The sequence below is a fragment of the Musa acuminata genome, chromosome BXJ1-5 (genome assembly GCF_036884655.1).
Source record: "Musa acuminata AAA Group cultivar baxijiao chromosome BXJ1-5, Cavendish_Baxijiao_AAA, whole genome shotgun sequence".
NCBI classification, from domain to species: Eukaryota; Viridiplantae; Streptophyta; class Magnoliopsida; order Zingiberales; family Musaceae; genus Musa; species Musa acuminata.
In genome coordinates, this window is record NC_088331.1 from 2,856,180 (window position 1) to 2,878,916 (window position 22,737).

A 22,737-nucleotide genomic window follows, 5' to 3' on the forward strand; every position below is an offset into this window, starting at 1 on the left:
GGAGACACAACGGAGCATGGTGATTAACATGAGTAAAATAATTATTTTTAAAAAAGACTCGTTATACGAAAAAAAATTAAAGCTACGAGTTTTTTTTCAATAATACACCCTATAATTATTATAAATCTGCTACCATATTGATATATGCAAGCTCAAAGTATATAGGTCATCCTTTGTTATTTATTTATATTATGTGTATGAAATGTGCTTTTCTTAATTTTTTGATCAAAAAATGTTTGTGCACTTACTTGACCGTTGTATAATGGTTTCTTGGATACTCGTGAATATTCTATCACCTCTCTTCCTCTCCATAAATAAAATAAATGAAGTTTATACTATCAACTCTATTTTTGGAGGTTCTTGGTAATGATATAGAGATGTGATTTGAGATTATATTTATTAGATATAGTATCTTGAGTTTCTTATTTATGTGAATATAGATGCTGCAAAGAATAAGAATTTTTTCAAATAAGCCAATTCATTTGGGACATAACCAATCAATTACTTGAAATAAAAAAAATTAAAGAAAAACTTTTAGCCAAAAATAGATTTATAAGAGATTTGTCATACATACAATTGAATTATGTAAAATTTTAAAAAAATAATTGATCACACACATTTCTAATATCTTTACTTTCTATTGTGAATCCATGAGAGAGAGTAGATGTATATTTTTCCTAATCTCGAGTCTTGTAACTAATCATTTGATAGAACAAGAGCAATTAATTGATTGATTCAGAGATAATAATTTGGACCTAAATGTATTATTAACATTTCTTCTTTTATATTCTATGAGTTGAGTTAATACTTCATAGTTTGTTGCACTTCCACACGATTAAATGACGATCAAAGATTCTATATAGCCGTCTCACGAATTAATTCCTCAACTTAAGGATAATTTACATTCCTCGACTTAATGATTCTATATCATCATGCATCCCTTAACTGATTTAAGAAAAATATATGATTTAATTTCTAAATCATTTGAATTTTTTTTTCCAAGGAACCGTTAGAAATCTTAAGTTATTGGTAGTTTTCATGATATCTATAAGATGATAATTGAGTCTTCCATTTAAAGCAGTATTAAGGAAGCCCAAACACAAATTGGATCACAGTATTTACGTACCAATCATCCCTCCCAAAAGGTCTTTCCTCGTTTGCGACTAACTCGAAGGCTTGCGAGGCATTTACTGTGATAGGAAGCAGTGGTTGTTGACTCTTTCAGCCACCCAAATAATAAACACGATAGTAGTTGACCAGCGCAGTAATTTACTGTAGTCAGGCGGTCATTTGCAACTTACTATAGTCAACGCGTTAATACCGGCGGTCGTCGCCGTGAAAGTTCAGTCACGGTCAACGGATCGCTCCGTTAAGAAAAAGAAGCCTTTGTGGAAGTCAATCGACTCCGCCCGTGGGTCCCGCCACGTCATCGGTGGCGCCCCCCGAGCGCGTGCGACGTTGTCGTAGGAGAAACGACGTCGAATTAGAAGCCGGTTCATTCCTCGCAAGCTTCCTGAAATGCCCCTCGCCCCATCCGCCGATGCGGTCCGTTCTCGGCCAAATGGAAGGAAGACGAGTGGCGTTTGCTTGAGAGAAGAAAAAGAATATCCATCCGTTGTTGACCTTCAAATCGTCGTCGAGCCCTCCACGGGCGACCCTTTCCCCAATTCATCCCTCCTATTTGCGTCCTCGATGATGTCTCTTTCTTCACTTCTCTTTATATATCAGCCGAATTACGGAGCTTAGATCTCAGACGTCGACTTCTTCGTATTCGATTTAGGGTTAGGTCTCCCCAGTTCCTTCAAGATCACCTTTTTTTTCTATCTTATTTGACGTTTTTGGATCGATGCATTCTCCAAAATCAGCTTTTTTTTTTATTTTTTATTTTTACACAATCTGTACGTATGTTGATTTGTAGGTAAATGTATGAATTGTTTCGGGATTTACGAGCAATTAAATAGAGACATTCACCATTCTATATGAAAAAGCGCTTTTTTGTTTTTTTGCTTTGTTGGAGGTGGATTTAAGAATACTTTGCTGCAGTGGTGAATTAAGTTTAATGAACGTTCCTTGTTTTAGTCTCCAGATCCACGGGGAGCCGGTAGAAAAAGCTGTGAAGGGTTCCCTCACTACTTTTTGTCCAAATTGTTCTTGGTGGTTCGGAACTGGGAGTGTCTTGGCGTCTTTTGCCTTCCATTGAGTTGAAGGTGGAAGATATGGCTTCGGCTGTCATGAACATGACAACGGCAGCACTGGATTGGGTAACGGTGATTTTTGATGCTCCGCTCGCCCGAGCGGTTGTTTTTGGAGTTCATATAGATGGTTGGTTTTCTTCTTCCTGCGATGAAAATTGAATCCTCTTCCTTTTTGTTATAATTTTGCATTTCGTTGAGTTCAATAAAGTGGTAGCACGTCACCCTTATGCTGGTTTTCACTTGTGATTGAAGGGCACCTAGTTGTTGAAGTGCTACTTGTCGCAGTCATTCTGTTCCAGCTGACCAGGAAAAGTTATAAGCCTCCGAAGAAGCCACTAACGGAGAAGGTTCGTCTACTATTGTGGAATATCTGCTGTCTTGCAATAATGATGACTGGGAATCCAATTTAATGGTTTCTTGTACGAATCAACTGTGTAAACATTAGATTGTGTGCTTCTTCTAAACTACCTATGTACATGTAGAAAAAAATATGTTTCCATATTCTTTCGTTTTTTTTTTCTTTTGTTGTTAACCAATGTTGAAATATTATATTGTTCAGTTAATGCGTTTGTTTTTAGCCAATCTGAAACAAATCACTAAAATTTGAGAATCTTATGTTTCATGCAGGAAATAGATGATCTTTGTGAGGAATGGGTTCCTGAACCCCTTCACCCACCTATCACGGAAGAGATGAAGGCTGAACCCCCAATCCTGGAGAGGTAAAAATGAATTTTGAGTTTATTTCCGACATTCGTGGATTGTAAAGAATTACTTATTCAATTACTACCTTGGAAGTTCATGAGATAAACTGTATTAATCTAAAAGAATCACATGGTATAATAAGTTTTCTGCATTATAGTACATGATTTGTAGGTTAAAAAAGAAACATTTTAAGGTTTTTTACATATTCTTTCTTAATTTTGTTCACAATAGAGATATTAACTGACCTTGAGATACTTTAGCACTTTAAGCACATATGAAATGAAGTAAATGATAAGAATCCATGTTTTAGAAAAGCATAACTGCATATTTGATTCATACAAGAAACCATTGTATGATCTGTGGGATACCAAATTTTCTAGTTTAAGAAAAGATTTATTTATCATTTTACTGAGTACAAATTTGGGTAGTGAATTGTCTGATTGATCATTCTCTAATAGAATGTCCATTAAGCTGAAAATTTTGAGTATTTGAGCTCTGTCTTACATCTCTCTCTTTCTCATTTTGTTTTAACATTCTCTCGTCATAACATTTTCTATTCTTTTCGTGTGTAAGTACATACAGAACATGTATATATTTGTTTAAATTGAAAATATTGTCTGATTGGGTTTGATGCCTATTTATTGATTTAGCCTTAGGTCAATAAAGAAATGATGTTTATGTAAAAGCAAAAGATTCTAGTTTCTTCTATTTCAGTTTGACCTCATTATTCTTTCAGATGGGTTTTTAAAATGAACAAGTTACATTAAGTGTTTTTTTAATTTTTGCTTACAAATTGAGTTTGTTGTTGTCCTTATTGAGCTTAAGTGACTTCAAAGTTTAAGCATCATGTGTATACTTGTTTTGTTCCTTTTAACAAGATATTGTTTGATGCAGTGCTGCTGGGCCTCATACAGTTATTGACGGAAAAGAAGTTGTGAACTTTGCTTCAGCAAATTATCTTGGATTACTGGGGAATGAGAAGATAGCTGTGAGAATCAATTCTGACATTTTGCTCTGCACCATTTTTTGTTATTATTTCTATGTGAAGTTATCATTAACAAGTATCTATTTCAGGATTCATGTATCAGTTCATTGGAGAAATATGGTGTTGGTTCTTGTGGTCCTCGTGGCTTTTATGGAACAATAGGTATGTCTTGTTCTTTTATCAGTATTCTTATATGTTCTGCTGTAATTTAGCCTTTGAATTCACTAAAATCTTTGTTCTAAGATGACAAAGTTGCATCTTTGTAGATGTGCACCTTGATTGTGAGACAAGAATCGCAAAGTTTATGGGTACCCCAGATTCAATCCTCTACTCTTACGGGATCTCAACTATATTCAGTGTTATTCCAGCATTTTGTAAGAAAGGAGATATTATTGTCGCGTAAGTTAAATGTTTCCACATAAAATTTCTGTGTATATGTTTGTTTCTGTCTCAATGTTAATCAAACTGCCTCTAGATGTGCATGTTGTTGGCATACAAGAGTGTGGACTGCCAATCCATTTTCTCTTTTTCATTTTGATTGACATTTTCTAGCTTCTAAATTTTTGTGATTTACCTTGATCTTGACATTTCTTTTCCAATGTTAGTCTAGATCAACAACAAACTATAATATGCCATAGTTTAGACCAACAATAAACTATAATATCCCAACTATTTGGGGTCACTTACATAGATCTTTCCCACATTGAACTACTTTTAGGGTAAGAGTCATCTTATCTTTACTTTATCAATAATGAGTTAATGAATTCCTTACTACCATATGATAAATCCAAGATATTAGAAACTTTCACTTTTAGGAATTTTTAACCTGTTTATCTTAACTAAACTCTCATTTTTTCTTTGGAATTACTGAAATACACCTCATGCATATGATTTAATCGTAATTTAAAACTTGTAGTTTCTAGTGTTTTCACAGTGACACTACCTAATTCAATCCTCCTTTCTTTTGGCTTTGATCGACAAAGAAAAGGATTTAACAATAAGCACAGATGAGCTCTTATTTTAGATATGAACAGAAACCAATTATCAAATTGCTGTATGAATATTGTTGTCTGCAACCAATGTGGGGCTTTTCTCATTTTTAAGGTTGCTCCATGATAGGAGGAGATCATGCATTGATTTGTACAAACAATATCTTCATTGGTACCCACGAATTGTCTCGCATGGTGTGAATATAAGGCTTTATACATCTAATCCTCTCTAGCATCCATTAGTGGTGGGAGCCTCCAAAATTGGGTTGTGATTTTCATATAGTACAGAATATAATAAAACACATGACCTAGATTTTTTCATTCACAAAGAAGAATTACATATTTTGATGTTTTATAGACTTCAAGATTGTCTGTTTATGTAAGTCCAACCGAGTTACTTATTTGTATTATTCCTACGTTGATGTACTGCTTTGATGTTTGACAAATTTATTTGTGAATGTATATTAATGCACTAATTTTGGTTGTTGTTTTTTAGATGAGTGTGATCATTGAGGAGTGCAAATGATATCTAAACTTTCTTTTTTAGGAATTTGGTCTGTTTTCCTTTACTAATTATGCATCATATATTCAGTCTTAATCTTAGTTGGTCTAATTAAGGTGGGAGCCTTCTACACTGGATTGTGTTTTTTACAGAGGAAGAACATAATAAAACTATTGACCCTAGATTTTTTTCATTCACAAGGATGAATCACATGTTTTGATGTTGTATATACTTCAAATTTCCCTGTTTGTATCAATCAACTGAAAATTTGATTTGTATTATTCCGATCATGATTTAGCACTTTAATTTATGGCTAATTTATTTGTGCATGACTGAATAATTTTCTTATGTTTGCTTGGTATTTAGAGATGAGGGTGTTCACTGGGGAGTGCAAAATGGGCTTTATCTTTCAAGAAGTACTGTTGTTTATTTCAAGCACAATGATATGGCATCACTTGAGAGCACTTTGGAGAAATTGACTCGTGAAAATAAGCGAGCTGAAAAGATTAGGCGCTACATTGTTGTAGAAGCTATATACCAGGTATGCATAACTAAGTGAAGCAATTAGTAGCTGTTTGTGCTGTTGTACTGGACTTTTTGCTCTGTTCATTCAAGTTGAATATGATTTACCTCACTTTAAATTCTGAAGCCTATTTAGAGAAAGAATTTGATTGCAGCCAGTGACTATTTTGGTCTTCAATTTGCAAGCTACATATGGGTTTTTAAATGATAAAGGATCTGTATTATTCAATTTTTTTTTCATCTAAAAGACTTTTGTGTCTTTGAATAAAATCAGAATTCTGGTCAAATTGCCCCATTGAATGAGATTGTGCGGCTAAAGGAGAAATATCGTTTTCGGGTTATATTGGATGAAAGTCATTCATTTGGTGTACTTGGAAACTCTGGCCGAGGTCTTGCTGAATATTATGGAGTTCCTGTAAGTCTTGGTTTGAATATTTGAATTGTCAATATTCTGCATGTTTATTTGCTGTGACCTTTAAATTTGATATATATCACAGATTGAGAAAATTGATATAATAACTGCCGGTATGGGGAATGCCTTGGCAACTGATGGAGGTTTTTGCACTGGAAGTGTCAGAGTTGTTGACCACCAAGTAGGAGAACATACTGATAGGACATTTGAATAGCACAATTATGGTTTAACTCAACTGACTTGTGGAATTTATTTTTGCAGCGTCTCAGTAGCTCTGGATATGTGTTTTCTGCATCTTTGCCTCCCTATCTTGCAAGTGCTGCTATTTCTGCTGTCAATTACTTGGAGGGCAATCCCTCTTTACTTACACAACTGAGGAGCAACATTGACCTGCTTTGGAAAGGTGAGTTATATTTATCTGCAATTGATTGCAGAGTCCCTTTGCTGGCTTTATTTATATTTCTGTAGATCTAAATGTGTTGCAAACATTGACCTGTTACAAAAAGGTGAGCTCTATTTATCTGCAAATGATTGTACAGTCCCTTTGCTGGCCATATAATTATTTTTGTAGATCATTTTACATAATGATATAATTAATGGGTGCTAAATGTGTTGCAATTATACTGTTAGCTCCCTCTGCCTTCCTCCTACTTCTTCCTTCCTGCTTCTCCCTTCTCCTTTTTCAGTCTTAAAGGCTTCTTATGGAATTCTAAGGCAACTGGGAGAAAAGCTGTAACCTGTTATAGTGTAAATAGTATTATACCCCCAACAATGTATATCCACCCACTAAAATATCAATAAACAAATAAAAGAAAAAAAAATCATTTTGTTATGACCAATCAGGCCACCGTTCATTACTTTGATTATCATAATTTCTTCTCCTTACAGTTTTGACATGACTAATCAGGCCACCATTAGTTCATTCTGAATGCTTCTCTGCAAGACTAAAGAGTATGAAGTGGTGCAGCATATGATGGTTTAGATTTTTCTTTTCTTTCTTTTTCATGTGGTTGGACGTTGAGATTGTAAAGTATCGATAGTTTCATAGTCAGTAATTTCTTTACATGATTTTGTATCCATGTGCTATGCCTACATTTATATCTATAACCCTGCTTTGAATTGTATGGGGCTGAAGTTATATTTTAATCCATGGGAATGCAGGATTGTCAGATATACCAGGACTGGCAATTGCAAGCCATCCCTTATCACCCATCGTCTACTTAAAGCTAAAGAAATCAACAGGTTCTTCCAAGAGTGACTTAGAGCTCCTTAACGTTATTACTGATCGGGTAAGTTGCTCGAGTGTCCTTCGGTAGATGCCAAGCGGTGTGCATCTCAAACTACTCTTGACAGTTCTTGCTCTCCAACAGGTGTTGAAGGAAGATTCTGTTTTCATTGTGAGCACAAAGAGGTCAGTTCTGGACAAATGCCGCCTTCCGGTTGGCATTCGTTTATTTGTCTCAGCAGGTCACTCGGAGACGGACATCCATAAAGTCTGTGATTCGTTGAGAAGAGTTGCAGCCTTGGTTCTTCTGGTCTAAGCATCTTTTAGTTCACTTTGTAGCAATCTCATGTAACTGTTTAATTTTTGCATCTAGATGGTTGATTCCCGGGGTTTACATTTCATGGAAGTAATGTTCATGTAATTTGACAGATGAAATGCAAATGCTAATTCTTTGTAAAATGGAATTGTTACATTCTGTGCAGTGCAATTCTAGGGTTCTTTGGGTCCAACTTCATGTACTTTCTGTCTACATTTCCTGTTATATCAGCATAATTTGCTTCATGATTCATATCAAGAGAGAACCAAGGCGTTCTTATTAGATTATCTTATGTAGGCCTCAAGACCTTGATACATGTGGTACTTGAAAAACATAGGTACCTACTGCACAACCTGAGAAGTGGTTCTTTCAGGTATATGATAAGATTCTAAAGTCTTATCGTAGGTTCTGATACCAAATGATAAAACCCTAAAGGTCTTATCGTTGCTCTGATATCAAATGATAAGACCCTAAAGGTCTTATCGTAGGCTCTGATACCAAATGATAAGACCCTAAAGTCTTATCGTGGCTCTAATACCAAATGATAAGACCCTAAAGTCTTATCGTAGGCTCTAATACCAAATGATAAGACCCTAAAGGTCTTATCGTCGTTTTGATACCAAATGATAAGGCCTTAAAGTCTTATCGTGAAAAAAAGGGGAGAAATGAGGATGATAATGATCGCTTTGAAGTGATCAAGGAGGCCGATCCCCCTCGAAGCAATCATTATCATCCTCATTTCTTCCCTTTCTTTCACGATAAGACTTTAGGGTCTTATCATTTGGTATCAGAGCGACGATAAGACCTTTAGGATCTTATCAGTATCTATAATGCAAACTCACTATGACATTCTTCTCCAGCAGCCTATTGAAGATAATTTATGACGCTGATCCTACAAAACACATGCTTTTTTTTTTTTTCCTGCAAACAAATGCAATGAGTAATAAGGGCTTGCACCTATGCTTATAATTATTCGCAACTAGTTAGCGACAAGTGCAGTACAACTTAAAATTTTTTTTTTCCCATTAGCCCTATTGTTATCAGTTATTTGAGAGACAAGATCTTCATAAGCAAGGTGCAAAAAAAACTAAGGAGTGATTGGTATTTCTCTCTGGTTTCTATGGATCACATATTTCACCATAATTCTCATTGTCGATTCTACTCTTTACGATGAAAGTGAGTACCATGACAAATTATTTTTATCCAATTTTATAAGACGCTAATCAAACCCGACATGGGAATAAGACTTGGATACTACTATTAACTTGTGTCCTTTTGAACATATCCAAAATATACTTTATAGCTGCAAGAAAATATAGCTTCTCAAGGTAGAAACATTTAAGTAGAATCTTGGATGCCTCAAATAGAACCAAGAAGATGAATTACCGACCTTGTGGGTTAAATCTGATGCTTTGGAAGTTCTCAATTTGACTAAATGAAACAAATGATGTCCCTTGGAGTCCAAGATCAGAGCATCTGACATTCTATTTTTGACACAACAGCTCAAGTGTCAAACTTAAACTTCTCCTTCATCAATAGCACTTAGCCCTTACCAATTCTGCTAGAGGAAGCAAGCAACTCCCATCATGTCTGCGGAAGTAACGCTCCTCAGCTCTTTCGTAACAACTCTGATTTTGATTGCCCTCAAGGTCTTTGAATTAAACAAATGATTCTTCAATAAAATAATAATAATAATAATAAGAGCTTGGACCTTCAGCTTATTTGAGAAGGTTTTATTATGAGGCTGGTCATTCAAACTTAGATACTCTTTTCATAGAAACTGGTTAACAACCATACATAATCCAGAAGCAACAACTCAGGGATCATCCTAGCTCAATGCATGAAAGATGTGGAACTGTGTGACTTGCAAGAACTTGGTCAAACATACAATTAGCATTTTGAAAAAATAAAGCTTTTCCCATGGATTTAGTTGTCCTACTACCTGCAAAAAAGATTAGCCATTTAACCTATGACATTAGAAATTCTCAGCCCGTCACGGCGGAGGCTTCAGAAGACATGATAAAGAAACACAGATAAGGTGAGTATATACGTTCATTTTTCACATGGCTTCATGAAGGAAGAATGAGACGGGCAGATAACTATCCCTCATCAATAGTAAGAAGGTGATTCCTCGGTCAGCAGGTGTAGCATTTCATTCAAGGATACCAGAAAACAATGGTATTCCAAACTGCACATAGTGAAGGAAGAAGAGCTGACAAAAAGAGGTTAGTTCAACAAATGAATAAGACTTGATTGATATCAACAAACTGGAGTCTGATGCAACAACTTAGGCAAACACGAACCTTGGAAAATAGGGTTACTGGAATATGATGGACATTATTATTTCACACCAGAAAATGATCCTAACTTAGATAGGTCAGGTACCCAAAAAGATAGCTCAGATGATCCAGTTGTGAACATAAGACTTCCTGGAGCCCATTTTATGAGTGGTGGCTCAGTATCAGTACTAGCCCAACAAGCAACCTGGACATCAGATTATAATGGGAAGTTACTGTAACTATATCAAGGAAGGTAAAATAACTAAAATAAAAAGGGCATTCAAATATGTCATAGGAGAATCTAAACTAGTCGTGTTATATATATATATATATATATATATATATATATATATATATATGACAGCCAAATGCCACTACTGATAATGTCATTGGACCAAATTTTATAAACAGTATTTCCATACCTTGCCACTTCTGATATTCCAAGCATAGACACTGCCATCACCGGAACCTGATGACAGAAACAAATGCTAACTACAATTAAACAGTTATAAATATAATCAAGTGGAAATAAAAGTATTTCTTTGATTAATCAGATAGAGACTATCAACAGGCTCAAGATCAACAGTGCAGTCAAACATAGGTGACGATAATTCTAAACCAATGACATCATGAAACTTAATGGATTCACCTGATACAACATACATTCCATCAGGACTGAAAGAAGCCTCTAATGTTCCCTTGCTTATAACTGGCTTTACATTATAAGTGGAAATCTGCAGAACAGAAAATATACCCCTTCAGACTGACTGGGTTGACATTGTTACTAATTTGGCATGCCCTAAATTCATTAATAAACAATATTAAGTCCTAAATATACCGAAAACCAAGTCTCAAGTGTCACAACTGAGTAAAAAATGTAAGTTAGGATGTACTAACAACGTTGCCTCGGAAGGAATCAAGCACATGGACATGCCCATCTTTAGAAGTCAATAGCATAAGCCTCCCATCATTGCTGAATTTTACAACATGGGTCTCTGAATCGAAGCCCCCAACAGGAAAGATATCAAATGGCCCCTAATTAAAGAGAACAAATTCAATAAAATTCCTAGTTCAAATTCTGATGTTAGGAATGCAATCCAGGATTATCAACCTTCTCGTACTTCCGAGCATCAAACAATCGAATACGACCTCCAAATGCAATTGCAAAAACCAAGCCTTGGTCATCATAGGAAACTGCTGGCCGGCCTTGAACACGTAAAAGGCCCTGCAACACTCAACAAAATAGCTATGACATTAAGGCGATCATCAGAATTTCTAATGTATTAGAAATCCAAATCACCCACCTGAGCTTTCTCTGCCCTTTGATCCCATAGTAAACAAGTCCAATCAAGAGAACCAGAGATGAAGTATTCCTTACGAGGGCACAATGATAAAGAAACAACCCTAAAAAAATGGTAAAAGATAAAGAACATTATTTTTTTTTTTTCATACTTCACTGTTGTGTTAAGCGGCAAGAAAAGAAAACCGCTGCATACCGATCGTGGTGACCTTTGAAGTACCGCAAGTATTTGTTATCATTTAAAGAAAGAAGCCTCAAAGACTCTGCACAATTTTTTAAAGTGAATACATGCCTAAGGACCAAATAAGAGAACAGAAATACTTCACCAGACTGAACTTACCATCCCAACCATTTTTCGAGGAGTATATAACAGTTGCCGGATGATCAGTAAAGCTAACCAGATCAACCCCATATTTCTTGCTGTTGATGGTCTTCAAACACCTACAACAACAAGCTCACCATAAAAAATAAAAATAACTGCAGAAAGTACCAGGATGAGATAAAGAGAATGGACACGTAAAGAGCTGCAAATCTAACTAAAGAAGCAAGAGTGACTACAGATACTTTATTTTGATAAGAAATATTATTGTCAAGTAGCATATTTAGCATAAAGTAGGAACTACAAATGCCAAAGAGCTATTATATACCAAATAAGGTAGTGAAGGGGAAAATCAAGTATAACATGAAATGAAAAAAGTGGAAGTGCAGACTAAAAAGATATCTGGATTGAATTTCTACTATCATTCAATGGAATAGCATATCCCACTAACTGGAGTAGCAAAATTTTGTAATGTTTATTATATGGAACCAGAAAAAGTCAGACTGATATTTCAGAGGAAGACAGCATACACGGGAGAATCAAATGAAATAACCTCATTATTGTACGGTAAGCAACTTGATAACATGGGAATATTATTAATGAGAAAAAAACATTCCTAAAACTTATCTTCACTCACTGTGATTTCTCAATCTGTTGGGTCAAAAACCAAGCCTGGACTGTAGAAATTTATCCACAGTATGTAGTCTTAATGTATAATTAGGTGTATTAGTACAATCTTCTTCCCTTGAAACCCAGGCATTCTCCTTAAGAGACATGCATAGTTGAAAATCCCCCTTTGTCGTTCCTCTGTGAAACTGAACTCAGATGCTTGCTGACTTTGTTGTTCCCATATCAATAATTTTGCTTTCCTTGCAAAGTAGGAGGTAATCCCATGAGATGTCAGCCTGGCACTTCAGTTCTTTCCTCTCTTCTTTTTGTTGCTATCCCACCCATAAGCAGATTTTTGTATGTGGTCTTTATTTAATTAACATGACAGTGAACAAAATAAAGCTTGTTCGCCTATTGCCATTATTTTTCTCAAGGAAAAGAAACAAGTGCTTTGTCAAGTTCAAGGATATAGTATCCTATTTGTGGAAGATACCACATAAGATCTTCATAGAGATATCCACAAAAGAACTTTAGTCACATAACACACATTGTGTCTATGGTCTTGCAAGATGCACACTGTATTGAACAGTTTTAGAACTCATTCTTCATGACCTAGACAAGTATGTCCTTAACACTGTGAATGTTTGTTAACTAACTAAATAATATTGGCTGCTTAGGTACAAATAAGCAAAAGTGATTCATGGTGTTAAAATTTTATAGAAATTTCCCTTTGAAACATCTAAACCAGTCGCAATACTAAGTCATGTCTAAGATGACACTTCAACTGCTCGAACTGTCCTCATGAAAAGTATCACTGCATAATCAGAATACACAAGTATCTCACTGGTGCAAAGAATTATTCGAAACCAATATACGAGTTCTATGAATAAAGAATTGCAACAAGACAATACTTACAGAGCATTTTGAACATCATAAAGGCGAATTGATTCATCATCACTTGCTGTTACCAGATAACTTGCTGTCCTATGAAAATCCATTGAACTGATTCTACCATTCTGGAATGAAAAATAATATGTCAATGCTATTAGAATGAACACCAACGAATGCAGATTTAAATAAAAAATCTGTCTCGATTAATTTCTATGAATGACTCAAGAACTGGGTAAGTACACATTAACTTAAACACATACATATCTCCTGGATTTCCAAAATCCCAAACAGAGAAATTGAGGATAGGTAACGCAACATTGACTATTCTAATAGGCAACTATTTCCATTTCCCTGGACTCAGCACTTTAGATAGACTTTTGCTTTGTTTTCTTTTGCACCTTGGCCTCTTATTCTTCTCCTTAATTTAATTATCAATACCTTTGAACAAATAATATTCCTGATGAACAATAACTGACAATAGCAGTTCTTCAATCACATGTATGTCCAAGTTCCTCCATTAGAACACTTCATTCAAAACCCCAAATATGTAAATTTGAGGGTTCGTTTGTTTAGCTTGTTACACTTAAGCAATTATCAAAGATCTAGTACTTCACTATTTCTTATTGTTATTGGAATAATTAGAGAAGTCATTCGATTGGTACCAAGATAAAAATTTGTATGATTAATAAAGCATGTGAATCTATTTTTTGTCAAACTAAAACTATACCAAAATAGATGTTTTCAGTTTGGTTCAGTTTTTGCTTATAATTTGGTTTGTTGGGTTTAAGGCTCCCATAAAATGAATCCCTTTTCCTTCTTTGTAATTTCCTCTTAAACCATATCGATCTAACCAATATGAACTCTAGCTTAAGGCTTATCGTGTGGAACAGCATTCTCAAAATAATCAAACCCTTTCCATGATTTGTTGTATCAGTTTCTTTGTCTCAATATCCCCAGTTTATATGATTTACTTCCTCTTGCTGCATAACTCCCGCTGCTGAGAGTTACCCCATTTAACTAATCTTCCACACTGGCTATTGGAAAAATCACAGTAGACAGCTGAACAGTAGGTCTACATAGGCTTATTTATGGTCTAGGAGTATTTTTTTTCAGTTTAAGATAATCTAATGGACTCCCCATGGCATTGAAGGGATATCTACTAATGTTTGTTTCAAATTCAAAGTGAAAACCTTTATCAATGCAAATCATATTAGGCTGCTTAGCTTGTTTTCTTGCAATCCCAGTCCAATCTGTTTCTTTATTTAAAGAAATTAGCCTTCAGATTTTGCTAAAATATATCTAAAAACAATTTGTTTTTTCTCTTACCCCTAATTCGGACAGTCTGAACAGACCGCTAAAAGAACGAGCATCATAAATCTCGAACTCACTCCATGATATCGAACGCAAAAATACATATTTGGGTAATCAACAACATACTTGTAGACGCATAAATGGGAAGAGAGAATGAATGAAGGCACTAAAATTTGGAGGGTAAAGGACGAGGGCGGGATATTACGTAATCTCGAAATGCCATGCCGACTTCCATGCTCTTGAAGACCTCATCCGTCAGCTCCATCGACACCTTATCATCCCTCTCCAGCATCATCATCGGACCACCACCTGCGAACCCAATCGTTCCCACACCCATAAATCAATCTGCTAAAAGAGAAGAAAAGGTGGGAAGCATCGATTTTCAGAATCAATATTAAGTAGCTACCTACCCGTCATCGATTCCTGATGCGTGGTCGGTTCTCCAATCAATCGAGAAAAACCAAACTAAGTCGTGGTCGTAGAAGGGGATGTCAGATTCTTTTCATCTAGCGGATACTGCTGTCGCAAGGGAAGAAGATGGCGGCGGCTTATGGCTGGTGAGTGGTGGAAGACTTGGAGCGATCGGCGACGAAGGCGGAGGATCTCAACCGAGGGATAAAAGGGCTAGAAAGACGATGGGAAAGAAGACGGTCTCGATTCTGTTTCATCTGTGCCGATCGGAAAGAAAACATCGGGTTGGTTTTCTATGACAAAGAGTAAACCGGCCCGGTTCGATCAAATGTTCTTGCCGGTTCTGATCCGACCGGTTATAATTAAGAGTCGAACCGGTCGGCCGATCAGCTTCCAATTAATCCGATTCGATCGACCGGTTCAACATGATCTTTAATTTTTTCCTTGAAGAAAATTTCATATCAGAAAACTATATATAATGGTTCATATATTTTGAATTTATTAAGGTATTTGATTTACTATATATATATATATATATATATATATATATATATATATATATAAGAGAAATTTATAAGCATTCAAAATATTTTATTACATTTTGCTCTCCATCAAAATCAGAAGAAATATAAGATATTTAAAAAATAATTAAATTATAATTTTAAATATATTTTGTGAAGTTTTTTTTTTGATGAATCGATAGGAATCTAAAAGTAGATGATGATATCAATCAGCCACCCAACTTACCGAATGGCATGCTTAAGATTGTTCTCACTTCTAGGAGAAATTGCTCGAACAACAATCACATAAACATAATTTCTATATAGATAAAACAAAAAAAAAATTGTGTAAAAGAAGAGGACAACTCGTTTGTGAACTTTGGCATTTGATCTCATCCGTTTGTTTCTTATCTTCTTTCAAACTAACTTTACACCGCACATTCATACGATACACTTATAACAGAATCTTAACCTTTAATTGCAAATAATCTGCTTTAACCGCTAAAATATATTCTCATATAATGATATCGTCGATAATACAGTTAATTGAAAAGGATTAATCGAGGTACACGTCTGCAATTTCTCGTCAGGGCCCACGGGCACTAAAAAATGTCCACGTCGTGAATCATCCATCCGTCCACGTACCCACCATTACATTTCGCATGACCACGGAGAAACAAGGTGGGCCCCAAGAGTAACAGTGGTGGGTGGCGTTCAGCGTCAATGAGGCCGCGTTGCCGAATATAATTATATTTTGCGCCACCGACCGCCCCGTGCATGCTGATGACACTAATGCTAGTATACTGGAAAGTGGGGTCGTTGAGGAGTGCATTCCGCTCTACGCCGTTGACGTGTTAACCCTTCGACGCTGGCTACTGTTCTCGGGCAACAGCGTGACTCAACGGCAAGCACGAGGACCGGTAGAGGGGTCGGAACAACCCCACCGCAAATAAAGTCCAAGGCATTACCCCTGCCTTGGACAAAGCGATGGCCGAAAGAAGCAACCGCTGTCCCCGAACAGCCGCCGCAACCACCGTTGATCATGGTGGTCGGCCGCGGAATCCCCCCTCGGCCCTTCGCCGCGGGGCCGCGACTCCTCTTCGTCGACCTAAATTCCGGAAACCGGTCAAGGTCGTCCCTCGCTCCTTCTCCGAGCCTGTCCTTCGGACTGTCCCCTTTTGCGCGGAAGAAATCAAGCAGAGCCTGGGGGGTGATTTTGGGATTGGACGATCGGCGTTTCTCCTTCCTCGGTTCCGAACTTGTTTCGAGGCGCCGTCCCCTCTTCCGCGTCTCGATTCGCGGCTGTCGTTTGATGTAAGTAATTGTTGGTTTGTTGTGGTGCTTTGGGTCGATATAATTATTTGTCTATTTTCCTTTTTACTCTTTAATAGTCGTAATGATGATGATGATGATTTGAAGGAGGGAGCGAAAGTAGTGGTGAGCGTGACGGTGGAGGGGAGCCCGGGGCCGGTGAGGGCGATGGTGAGGACGGGGGCGAGCGTGGAGGAGGCGATCGCCGCCGTGGTGGACAAATACAGCAGGGAGGGGCGGACTCCCTTTCTGGGTCGAGAGGCCGCTGCCTCCTTCCAGCTCCACCATTCGCACTTCAGCCTCCAGAGTACGTATGCTGTCGTCCTCTCCGCCCTCGCCTCTTTCATATACAATTGTTTATCAATTTTGACTGATTTAGGTGGCTAATAATTAAGTTGTTGACGTTGTAATGCTCGTACTTGATTTCTCTCTGGCATTTGCGATTTATGGGATACTGCTCTAGAATAGACCTGGAGCATCTGGATGATCAGTTTCTTGCTGGTGTATTGAAGCTTTTGGTGGTTCTTGATATTTATTTCCTTTTCACTTATTGTGTCGTGGGATACCATAGTCATAGTAAGTGTTAAGAAATAATTATGTGTGATGAAGATGGAAAAAAGACTAAAGAATAACTAAGAATTAGCAGAGTAGGTATTTGTTGGGATTGACCCTCAACTTGACCATTTAAGTTTTTGAGGTACATTGATATTGTCAAGGATTGAAAGAGTCAGATGATATGATTTTGATTCATGAAAACTTAAACCTTTAGGTTAGATTAATCTTCAATCTCATGTCTGTTAGTCCATCGAGAGAGATTCGCATTAATGTTACAAATTGAGGCTGTTACCTCTGAAGTCTTTGGGCTTGTCCTGTCACTCCTTTGTGCACTGAAACATTTTTTTGTTTAATTAGAATTGTCACTTTTTTTTAGACTGATCTTGTGTGGTGGGCCACAATGTTTCTTAATTTTGTAGTTGTTGTAGCTTAGATATCTTCTACTTTTATACACAATGTAGGTTTAGAACATTAAGAGAGTGTTTGGTAGTGCTCTTCTACTTGTAAATGAGGTAAATTGCAACACAAATGCAAGTCGAGTAGTTCTTGGTTGTCTGTTAATTGAGTTTGTGAATACCATTAGGGCCTATTCCATGGGCCTGTTAATCTGAGCCGTAGTATTTCATCTGAGCCGAGTTGACAAAGTTTGACCCTATTATTCTTATAAGTTTTAACATGTAATGGATATTTGCAATTCTCAAAAAATTGCATTTTAGATAAATAAAGCTATAACTAACTTGTAAGGTTGGATTGGATGTCAACATAAGTCTTGGCTTTGGTTACATTTTTTGGTCATAACCAGTCTGATCTAGATTATCTTTGAGCCAACAATATGATAGAACAAGTTAAATAGGATTGCTAATTGGCTTATAGAACAGGAAAACAGAAAGGATTCTAGGAGGAGAATACTAGTCAATGGTAAAATAATAATTGGTTTAGAACTGTGGTTTGACATTGATGTTCTCATCAATACACTTCTAGCATATTATTTTGCATGATCTCCTCAAAACCTTCAAGCTCATGATAATAATAAAACTTTGTTAATTCTTCAGTTGTTTCATAGGATTTGCAATGACTTGTGGTCTTTTATTATATTGATGTATCTTCTTATGAAACTCTGTGGTACTTCATATTCAACGCAATGCTCTTCTACTCCCATATGCATGTTCAAACTCTCATCATATCAAATTTTAGATCATTTCTAATTGTTATTTTTGGTCATGGACACCAAATAATTTACCATCTTTAAAACAGGCATCACACCCAAAAAGATATAATTGTTTACTCTATCATCAAACTTGCTCTATCTCTACTCAGGTATGTGAGCATTATTAATGCCCTGTATATATATATATATATATATATGTATATGTATATATATATATGTATATGTATATATATATATGTATATGTATATATATATATGTATATGTATATATATATATGTATATGTATATATATGTATATATGTATATATATGTATATATGTATATGTATATATATGTATATATGTACATATATGTATACATGTATATGTATGTATACACACACACACATACATATATAGTTTGGCATCCACTTGATGTCTCTTATGGGAATATCTATGTTTATGTAGGGCATAGGTTAATACATAAATTAGACAATCCATCAATTCTGTCCATTGCTTTTTGACAATCTTTTACTTGTTGGCATGCCTCCGACCATCCTGAGCAACACAGTAGTCTTTATCTTCATAACCATTCTTTTATTTGGTAGATTACAAAGAAGAAATATTGAAGATTATATTCTTCATAGTATTTTCAAAGTCTCTTAGAATGAACCCTTGAGTTTCCTTCACACATTTTAAACTTCTTTGAAGGATACAAATCTATTGATTTCATTTAAGAGAACACCTACTTTCAATATAATCATTCATAAATATGAGAAGACAGTGCTTACCAAATTGAAGTAAACTTTTTTGCTCAATATGTGGTCTTTTGTCTAATGGAAAGGTAACTATACTTCATTCTTACAATATATCAATTTAACAACCAAACTCAAGCCATTGTTTTTCTCTATATAGGAGACTATATGTCAGTAGCTGAAAATTTGAAGGACACTTTATTTCCTTGAATTATATGTGGCTTTTGGATGTTTCTCCCACACAAGTTTTAAGACAAGCTGCAGTATGACCATGAACAAGATTGTGAACATTTCTTACACAACATCCCTACAATATGCTTAATAGTGTTCATGCTACCATGTGATCAGTTCCTCATCCATCAGTTAACATAAAGAATCTTAATTCTCTTGGATAGGCTAATCAGTGGTCCTGTTGGTTATGTCACTTTCTCTTTAGAAGATGTAGAGAGGGTAAAAGTAAAACCATATAGTCGGAAGTTGTTTCATATCACTTGTTCACAAATAAATCGTTGAGTGATTTGTTGTCTTGCATTCCGTTGATTTTAACTGACAAATATAGTTGCCATTTAACTATAAAGACAATAGCTGAACGACTTAAGTAATCATCTAATCACTTAAGACTGTTTCTATGAACTAGATACTTTATAGCATGACAATTATTTTATGATGTTTAAAAATATACCCAAATTATGCATTCTCATTAAGATTGTATCTCATAATCATGACTTAACAAATTAATGATCAGTTAGGTATCTTGACATAATTGAAGGACTTATCTGAGTAGTTTTTCTGAGTAATTTTATATTTTCTATCATCCTAATGTTCCATGAAACTAATTAGCGATTGGTTTCCATCTAACTTCTTATATGATTTGACAAAATTGTATTGAGTTGCATCTTACCAAGGAAAAAATCATTTGTGTTAGCAGGCTTAAGCAAAAGTGACAAAATTAGTGAAGTTGGGGGCAGGAATTTTTATCTTCGGACGAGCAGCAGAAGCAGCAGTTTCCACTTCGCAGGTGAAGCCAGTGACCTAACATCACAAAGCAGCAGCATCGAACTAGCAAATGGCAGCTCTTCTGTTGTTGTTCCATCCCACTCCTTCGTCTCATTTGTCATGAAAAAGATGCAGAAGATTGGAAGGCGAACAAGGAAGCTTTGGAATTTGGTGGCTGGTATTGCCTGTTTATGAAGTGCGATGATCTGAATTACGGCCATCTACTTGATGTTGCTTGTATATATACATATATATCTCTCGGAAACAACCATTTGCTTATTTGATAATGGTTGTTTCATGGTGTCAAATATACCTAATATGAAGTAAGGAAGATATCAAAGATCATTGTATAGGGCACTTTTGAAGTTTTATCCGGTAATGCAAGTAGTAGCATTCAGCTATGACATTTGACTTGTAAGCACGTCGAATAACATTCATTCTACTTTCTTTTTATTTATTTGCTCTTTTTCATTCTTGTTCAAACTTGTGCACTCTGAGAGAAACAGTGATTGCAAAACAATAAGCAACGCTGATTTGCCCCATATAACATGTTCAATGGTCAGTTTTGTGGCTTGCAATAAATCAGTGTAAAATACCCAAGCATATAGGCCGTCTTTAGATATGTTCTCAGAAAATATTTCTTTTGGTTTCAAAATTAAAAGCTTAACAAATTGTTCAGCTTACATTTCCTCGGTTCTCAATATTTTAAAACCATTCTCGGGACTATTAACTGGAAAATAAGAAACAACAAATTAATAGCTCTAGTGTTGCTCTCAGTGTTCCACACGACTGTTTTGCAGTTCAACTTTCTCTCATATGGCTTACTGTAGCTGAACCGACTGTCAAATAATTGTGTTCCACTCAATCATCATAGACAGCCAAAACAAGAAGCCACCACACCTTAATGCTTGCATGGGACACGGACTCGTGGCTCACCGTCGTTCACTGCGAACATCGAGCTGTAGCATTCATGACGAGGAATGACGATGACTTATACCGACCCTTCTCTCTGATTGGATCCAGCATTCTCAAATTTCAATTACGCGTTACCAAGCAGATTTCTTCCAAACCTCACGCTTCTGTGCTCATTGATTTCTTTAGATTCGTGTGAAACCCACCATATCCAGCATCTCACTCTTTATGCTGCCCCAAAGGACAGGTTGCACCTCCATTTCTACAACAAAAAGCCACCACAGTCATCACTCTCCACGGCCTCGGTACCTCTCTATCTCTCCCTCATGGCCTATGACAGAAGAAGGTCCTCTTTGTTTGATGCCTTCACACTCTCACCTCTCCCATACCCCGTGCTGCTGATACTGCTGATGGTTTTCCTCTTGCTAAGCCTATCATGGTTCTTCGACTACGAGTCGTTCATGGAGGAGACGGAGGAGCAGATGAGTTGGGTGCTCCTCACGCTCCCCGTCGTTCTGATCCTCGTCATCCGGTGGCTCTCCTCCATCGAAAGGCTCGACGATACGCTGCGGGGGCTGTTCCGGTACGATCGTCGTCGTCCGAGTTACTACGGCTACAACCAGCCGCAGGAGGGAAGCTCACCGTGGGGCATCGCCGCGGTCCTCGTCTTGTTGCTCGTGATGGTCTACTTCCACTCGAGCATCCAGGATATGTGGGGACCTTGATTTGATCCCTTTTGTGATACAAATGTTCTACATGTACAGCTTCTTCTCTTCTCATTGATGTCTAATGTCTACTACTACTCTACTCTCGTCATGGGCTTGTTTATACTGGACTCGGTTTCCCCTTTCTATATTTCTCGACACGTACAGCTTCTTCTCTTGTTATTGATGTCTACTACTTCACTCTCTATTTTATACTGATTGTGTTACGGAATATATTTATATTTTTTGATATGTAGTTAAAGAAAATTTTTGAGTGAATATAGTAGAATCGTGGAATACTTTAAGTGCTTGATAAATAATAAATAAAAATTATAATTTAAATGTGCAATGATAAAAGTGTTGCTTGCTAAAATTATATTTCAAAAGATTATTAAATATTTTATGATAAATTAATCATTCTAATATTTGTTAATATTTATTCAAAAATAAATATATATTTTTATTTAAATTAATAAATAAAATAACTATAATTTAAAAAATATATTAACATCCTATCATAATGTCATTCGAGCATCTCCAATGCAATATTCAAGTCAGATATGATTAAAATTTTATTAAATATTAATTTATATTTAAAACATGTATTAGACTCTGGAGTTTTCCTTTTACTACTTTATTTGTGAACCTTAAATAGAGGGAGTGTTTTCTGCCATAGATTTGCTAATCTAAACCCTGAGACTCTTCCAGAAATTTTGAGGGAAAATAAAAAAGAAAAGAAATTAACAATAAATATTTGAGGTCTTCGGTCGAGTCTATAATATATGGTGGCCTATTTCAAATACCTCCTTTTCAACACTTATTTAGTAATATTATATTTTATATAAAAAAATAAATTTATAGGGACTATTATATATTTTTGATTAGATGG

The 22,737-nt window shown here is 36.0% G+C and overlaps 4 protein-coding genes across 7 annotated transcripts; 3 read left to right on the forward strand and 1 right to left on the reverse strand.

Annotated features, from left to right (window-relative positions):
• Positions 1 to 1,559: 1,559 nt before the first annotated feature.
• Positions 1,560 to 8,041, forward strand: LOC135672993 (long chain base biosynthesis protein 1b-like). Of its 2 annotated transcripts, none has more exons than XM_065181623.1 (13): positions 1,560 to 1,781; positions 2,080 to 2,322; positions 2,448 to 2,542; positions 2,823 to 2,914; positions 3,792 to 3,885; positions 3,972 to 4,044; positions 4,149 to 4,281; positions 5,740 to 5,914; positions 6,170 to 6,310; positions 6,393 to 6,488; positions 6,569 to 6,710; positions 7,469 to 7,596; positions 7,678 to 8,041. In XM_065181623.1, exons 2-13 carry the CDS (start codon positions 2,217 to 2,219, stop codon positions 7,846 to 7,848), a joined length of 1,446 nt encoding a protein of 481 aa, XP_065037695.1. In that variant the 5' UTR covers positions 1,560 to 1,781; positions 2,080 to 2,216; the 3' UTR covers positions 7,849 to 8,041. The 2 variants fall into 2 exon arrangements, with proteins under 2 accessions (XP_065037695.1, XP_065037696.1); XM_065181624.1 differs by having other exon boundaries at positions 1,565 to 1,781; positions 2,087 to 2,322.
• Positions 8,042 to 9,593: 1,552 nt separating this feature from the next.
• On the reverse strand, positions 9,594 to 15,224 carry LOC135672994 (protein ANTHESIS POMOTING FACTOR 1-like). Of its 2 annotated transcripts, none has more exons than XM_065181626.1 (13): positions 14,968 to 15,224; positions 14,763 to 14,866; positions 13,271 to 13,371; positions 11,768 to 11,868; positions 11,624 to 11,690; positions 11,432 to 11,531; positions 11,239 to 11,352; positions 11,025 to 11,162; positions 10,777 to 10,861; positions 10,550 to 10,596; positions 10,152 to 10,332; positions 9,899 to 10,036; positions 9,594 to 9,790 (listed from the first exon to the last, which is right to left on the reverse strand). In XM_065181626.1, the coding sequence occupies exons 1-11, from the start codon at positions 14,972 to 14,974 to the stop codon at positions 10,189 to 10,191; spliced, it is 1,008 nt and encodes a 335-aa protein (XP_065037698.1). In that variant the 5' UTR covers positions 14,975 to 15,224; the 3' UTR covers positions 9,594 to 9,790; positions 9,899 to 10,036; positions 10,152 to 10,188. The 2 variants fall into 2 exon arrangements, with proteins under 2 accessions (XP_065037698.1, XP_065037697.1); XM_065181625.1 differs by having other exon boundaries at positions 9,899 to 10,060.
• A 1,030-nt stretch (positions 15,225 to 16,254) lies between these two features.
• LOC135672995 (uncharacterized protein At4g22758-like) lies at positions 16,255 to 20,685 on the forward strand. Of its 2 annotated transcripts, none has more exons than XM_065181628.1 (3): positions 16,255 to 16,782; positions 16,888 to 17,086; positions 20,162 to 20,685. In XM_065181628.1, exons 1-3 carry the CDS (start codon positions 16,456 to 16,458, stop codon positions 20,425 to 20,427), a joined length of 792 nt encoding a protein of 263 aa, XP_065037700.1. In that variant the 5' UTR covers positions 16,255 to 16,455; the 3' UTR covers positions 20,428 to 20,685. The 2 variants fall into 2 exon arrangements, with proteins under 2 accessions (XP_065037700.1, XP_065037701.1); XM_065181629.1 differs by having other exon boundaries at positions 16,260 to 16,782; positions 20,165 to 20,685.
• Positions 20,686 to 21,290: 605 nt separating this feature from the next.
• Positions 21,291 to 22,026, forward strand: LOC135672996 (uncharacterized). The gene has a single exon (XM_065181630.1). It carries the CDS (start codon positions 21,471 to 21,473, stop codon positions 21,867 to 21,869), a length of 399 nt encoding a protein of 132 aa, XP_065037702.1. The 5' UTR covers positions 21,291 to 21,470; the 3' UTR covers positions 21,870 to 22,026.
• Positions 22,027 to 22,737: the final 711 nt, after the last annotated feature.

What these genes read in the sequence shown, in the direction of transcription:
- LOC135672996 (XM_065181630.1), top strand. Translation starts at nt 21,471, where the DNA reads ATGGCCTATGACAGAAGAAGGTCCTCTTTGTTTGATGCCTTCACACTC.
- LOC135672995 (XM_065181628.1), top strand. Translation starts at nt 16,456, where the DNA reads ATGGCCGAAAGAAGCAACCGCTGTCCCCGAACAGCCGCCGCAACCACC. An exon ending in ATTCGCGGCTGTCGTTTGAT is followed by an intron (nt 16,783 to 16,887) that starts GTAAGTAATTGT and finishes GATGATTTGAAG; the next exon opens with GAGGGAGCGAAAGTAGTGGT. An exon ending in TTCGCACTTCAGCCTCCAGA is followed by an intron (nt 17,087 to 20,161) that starts GTACGTATGCTG and finishes CATTTGTGTTAG; the next exon opens with CAGGCTTAAGCAAAAGTGAC.
- LOC135672993 (XM_065181623.1), top strand. Translation starts at nt 2,217, where the DNA reads ATGGCTTCGGCTGTCATGAACATGACAACGGCAGCACTGGATTGGGTA. An exon ending in TCAGAGTTGTTGACCACCAA is followed by an intron (nt 6,489 to 6,568) that starts GTAGGAGAACAT and finishes TTATTTTTGCAG; the next exon opens with CGTCTCAGTAGCTCTGGATA. An exon ending in TTAACGTTATTACTGATCGG is followed by an intron (nt 7,597 to 7,677) that starts GTAAGTTGCTCG and finishes GCTCTCCAACAG; the next exon opens with GTGTTGAAGGAAGATTCTGT.
- LOC135672994 (XM_065181626.1), bottom strand. An exon ending in TATGATGTTCAAAATGCTCT is followed by an intron (nt 11,869 to 13,270) that starts GTAAGTATTGTC and finishes TTGTTGTTGTAG; the next exon opens with GTGTTTGAAGACCATCAACA. An exon ending in ATGCTCGGAAGTACGAGAAG is followed by an intron (nt 11,163 to 11,238) that starts GTTGATAATCCT and finishes CTCTTTAATTAG; the next exon opens with GGGCCATTTGATATCTTTCC.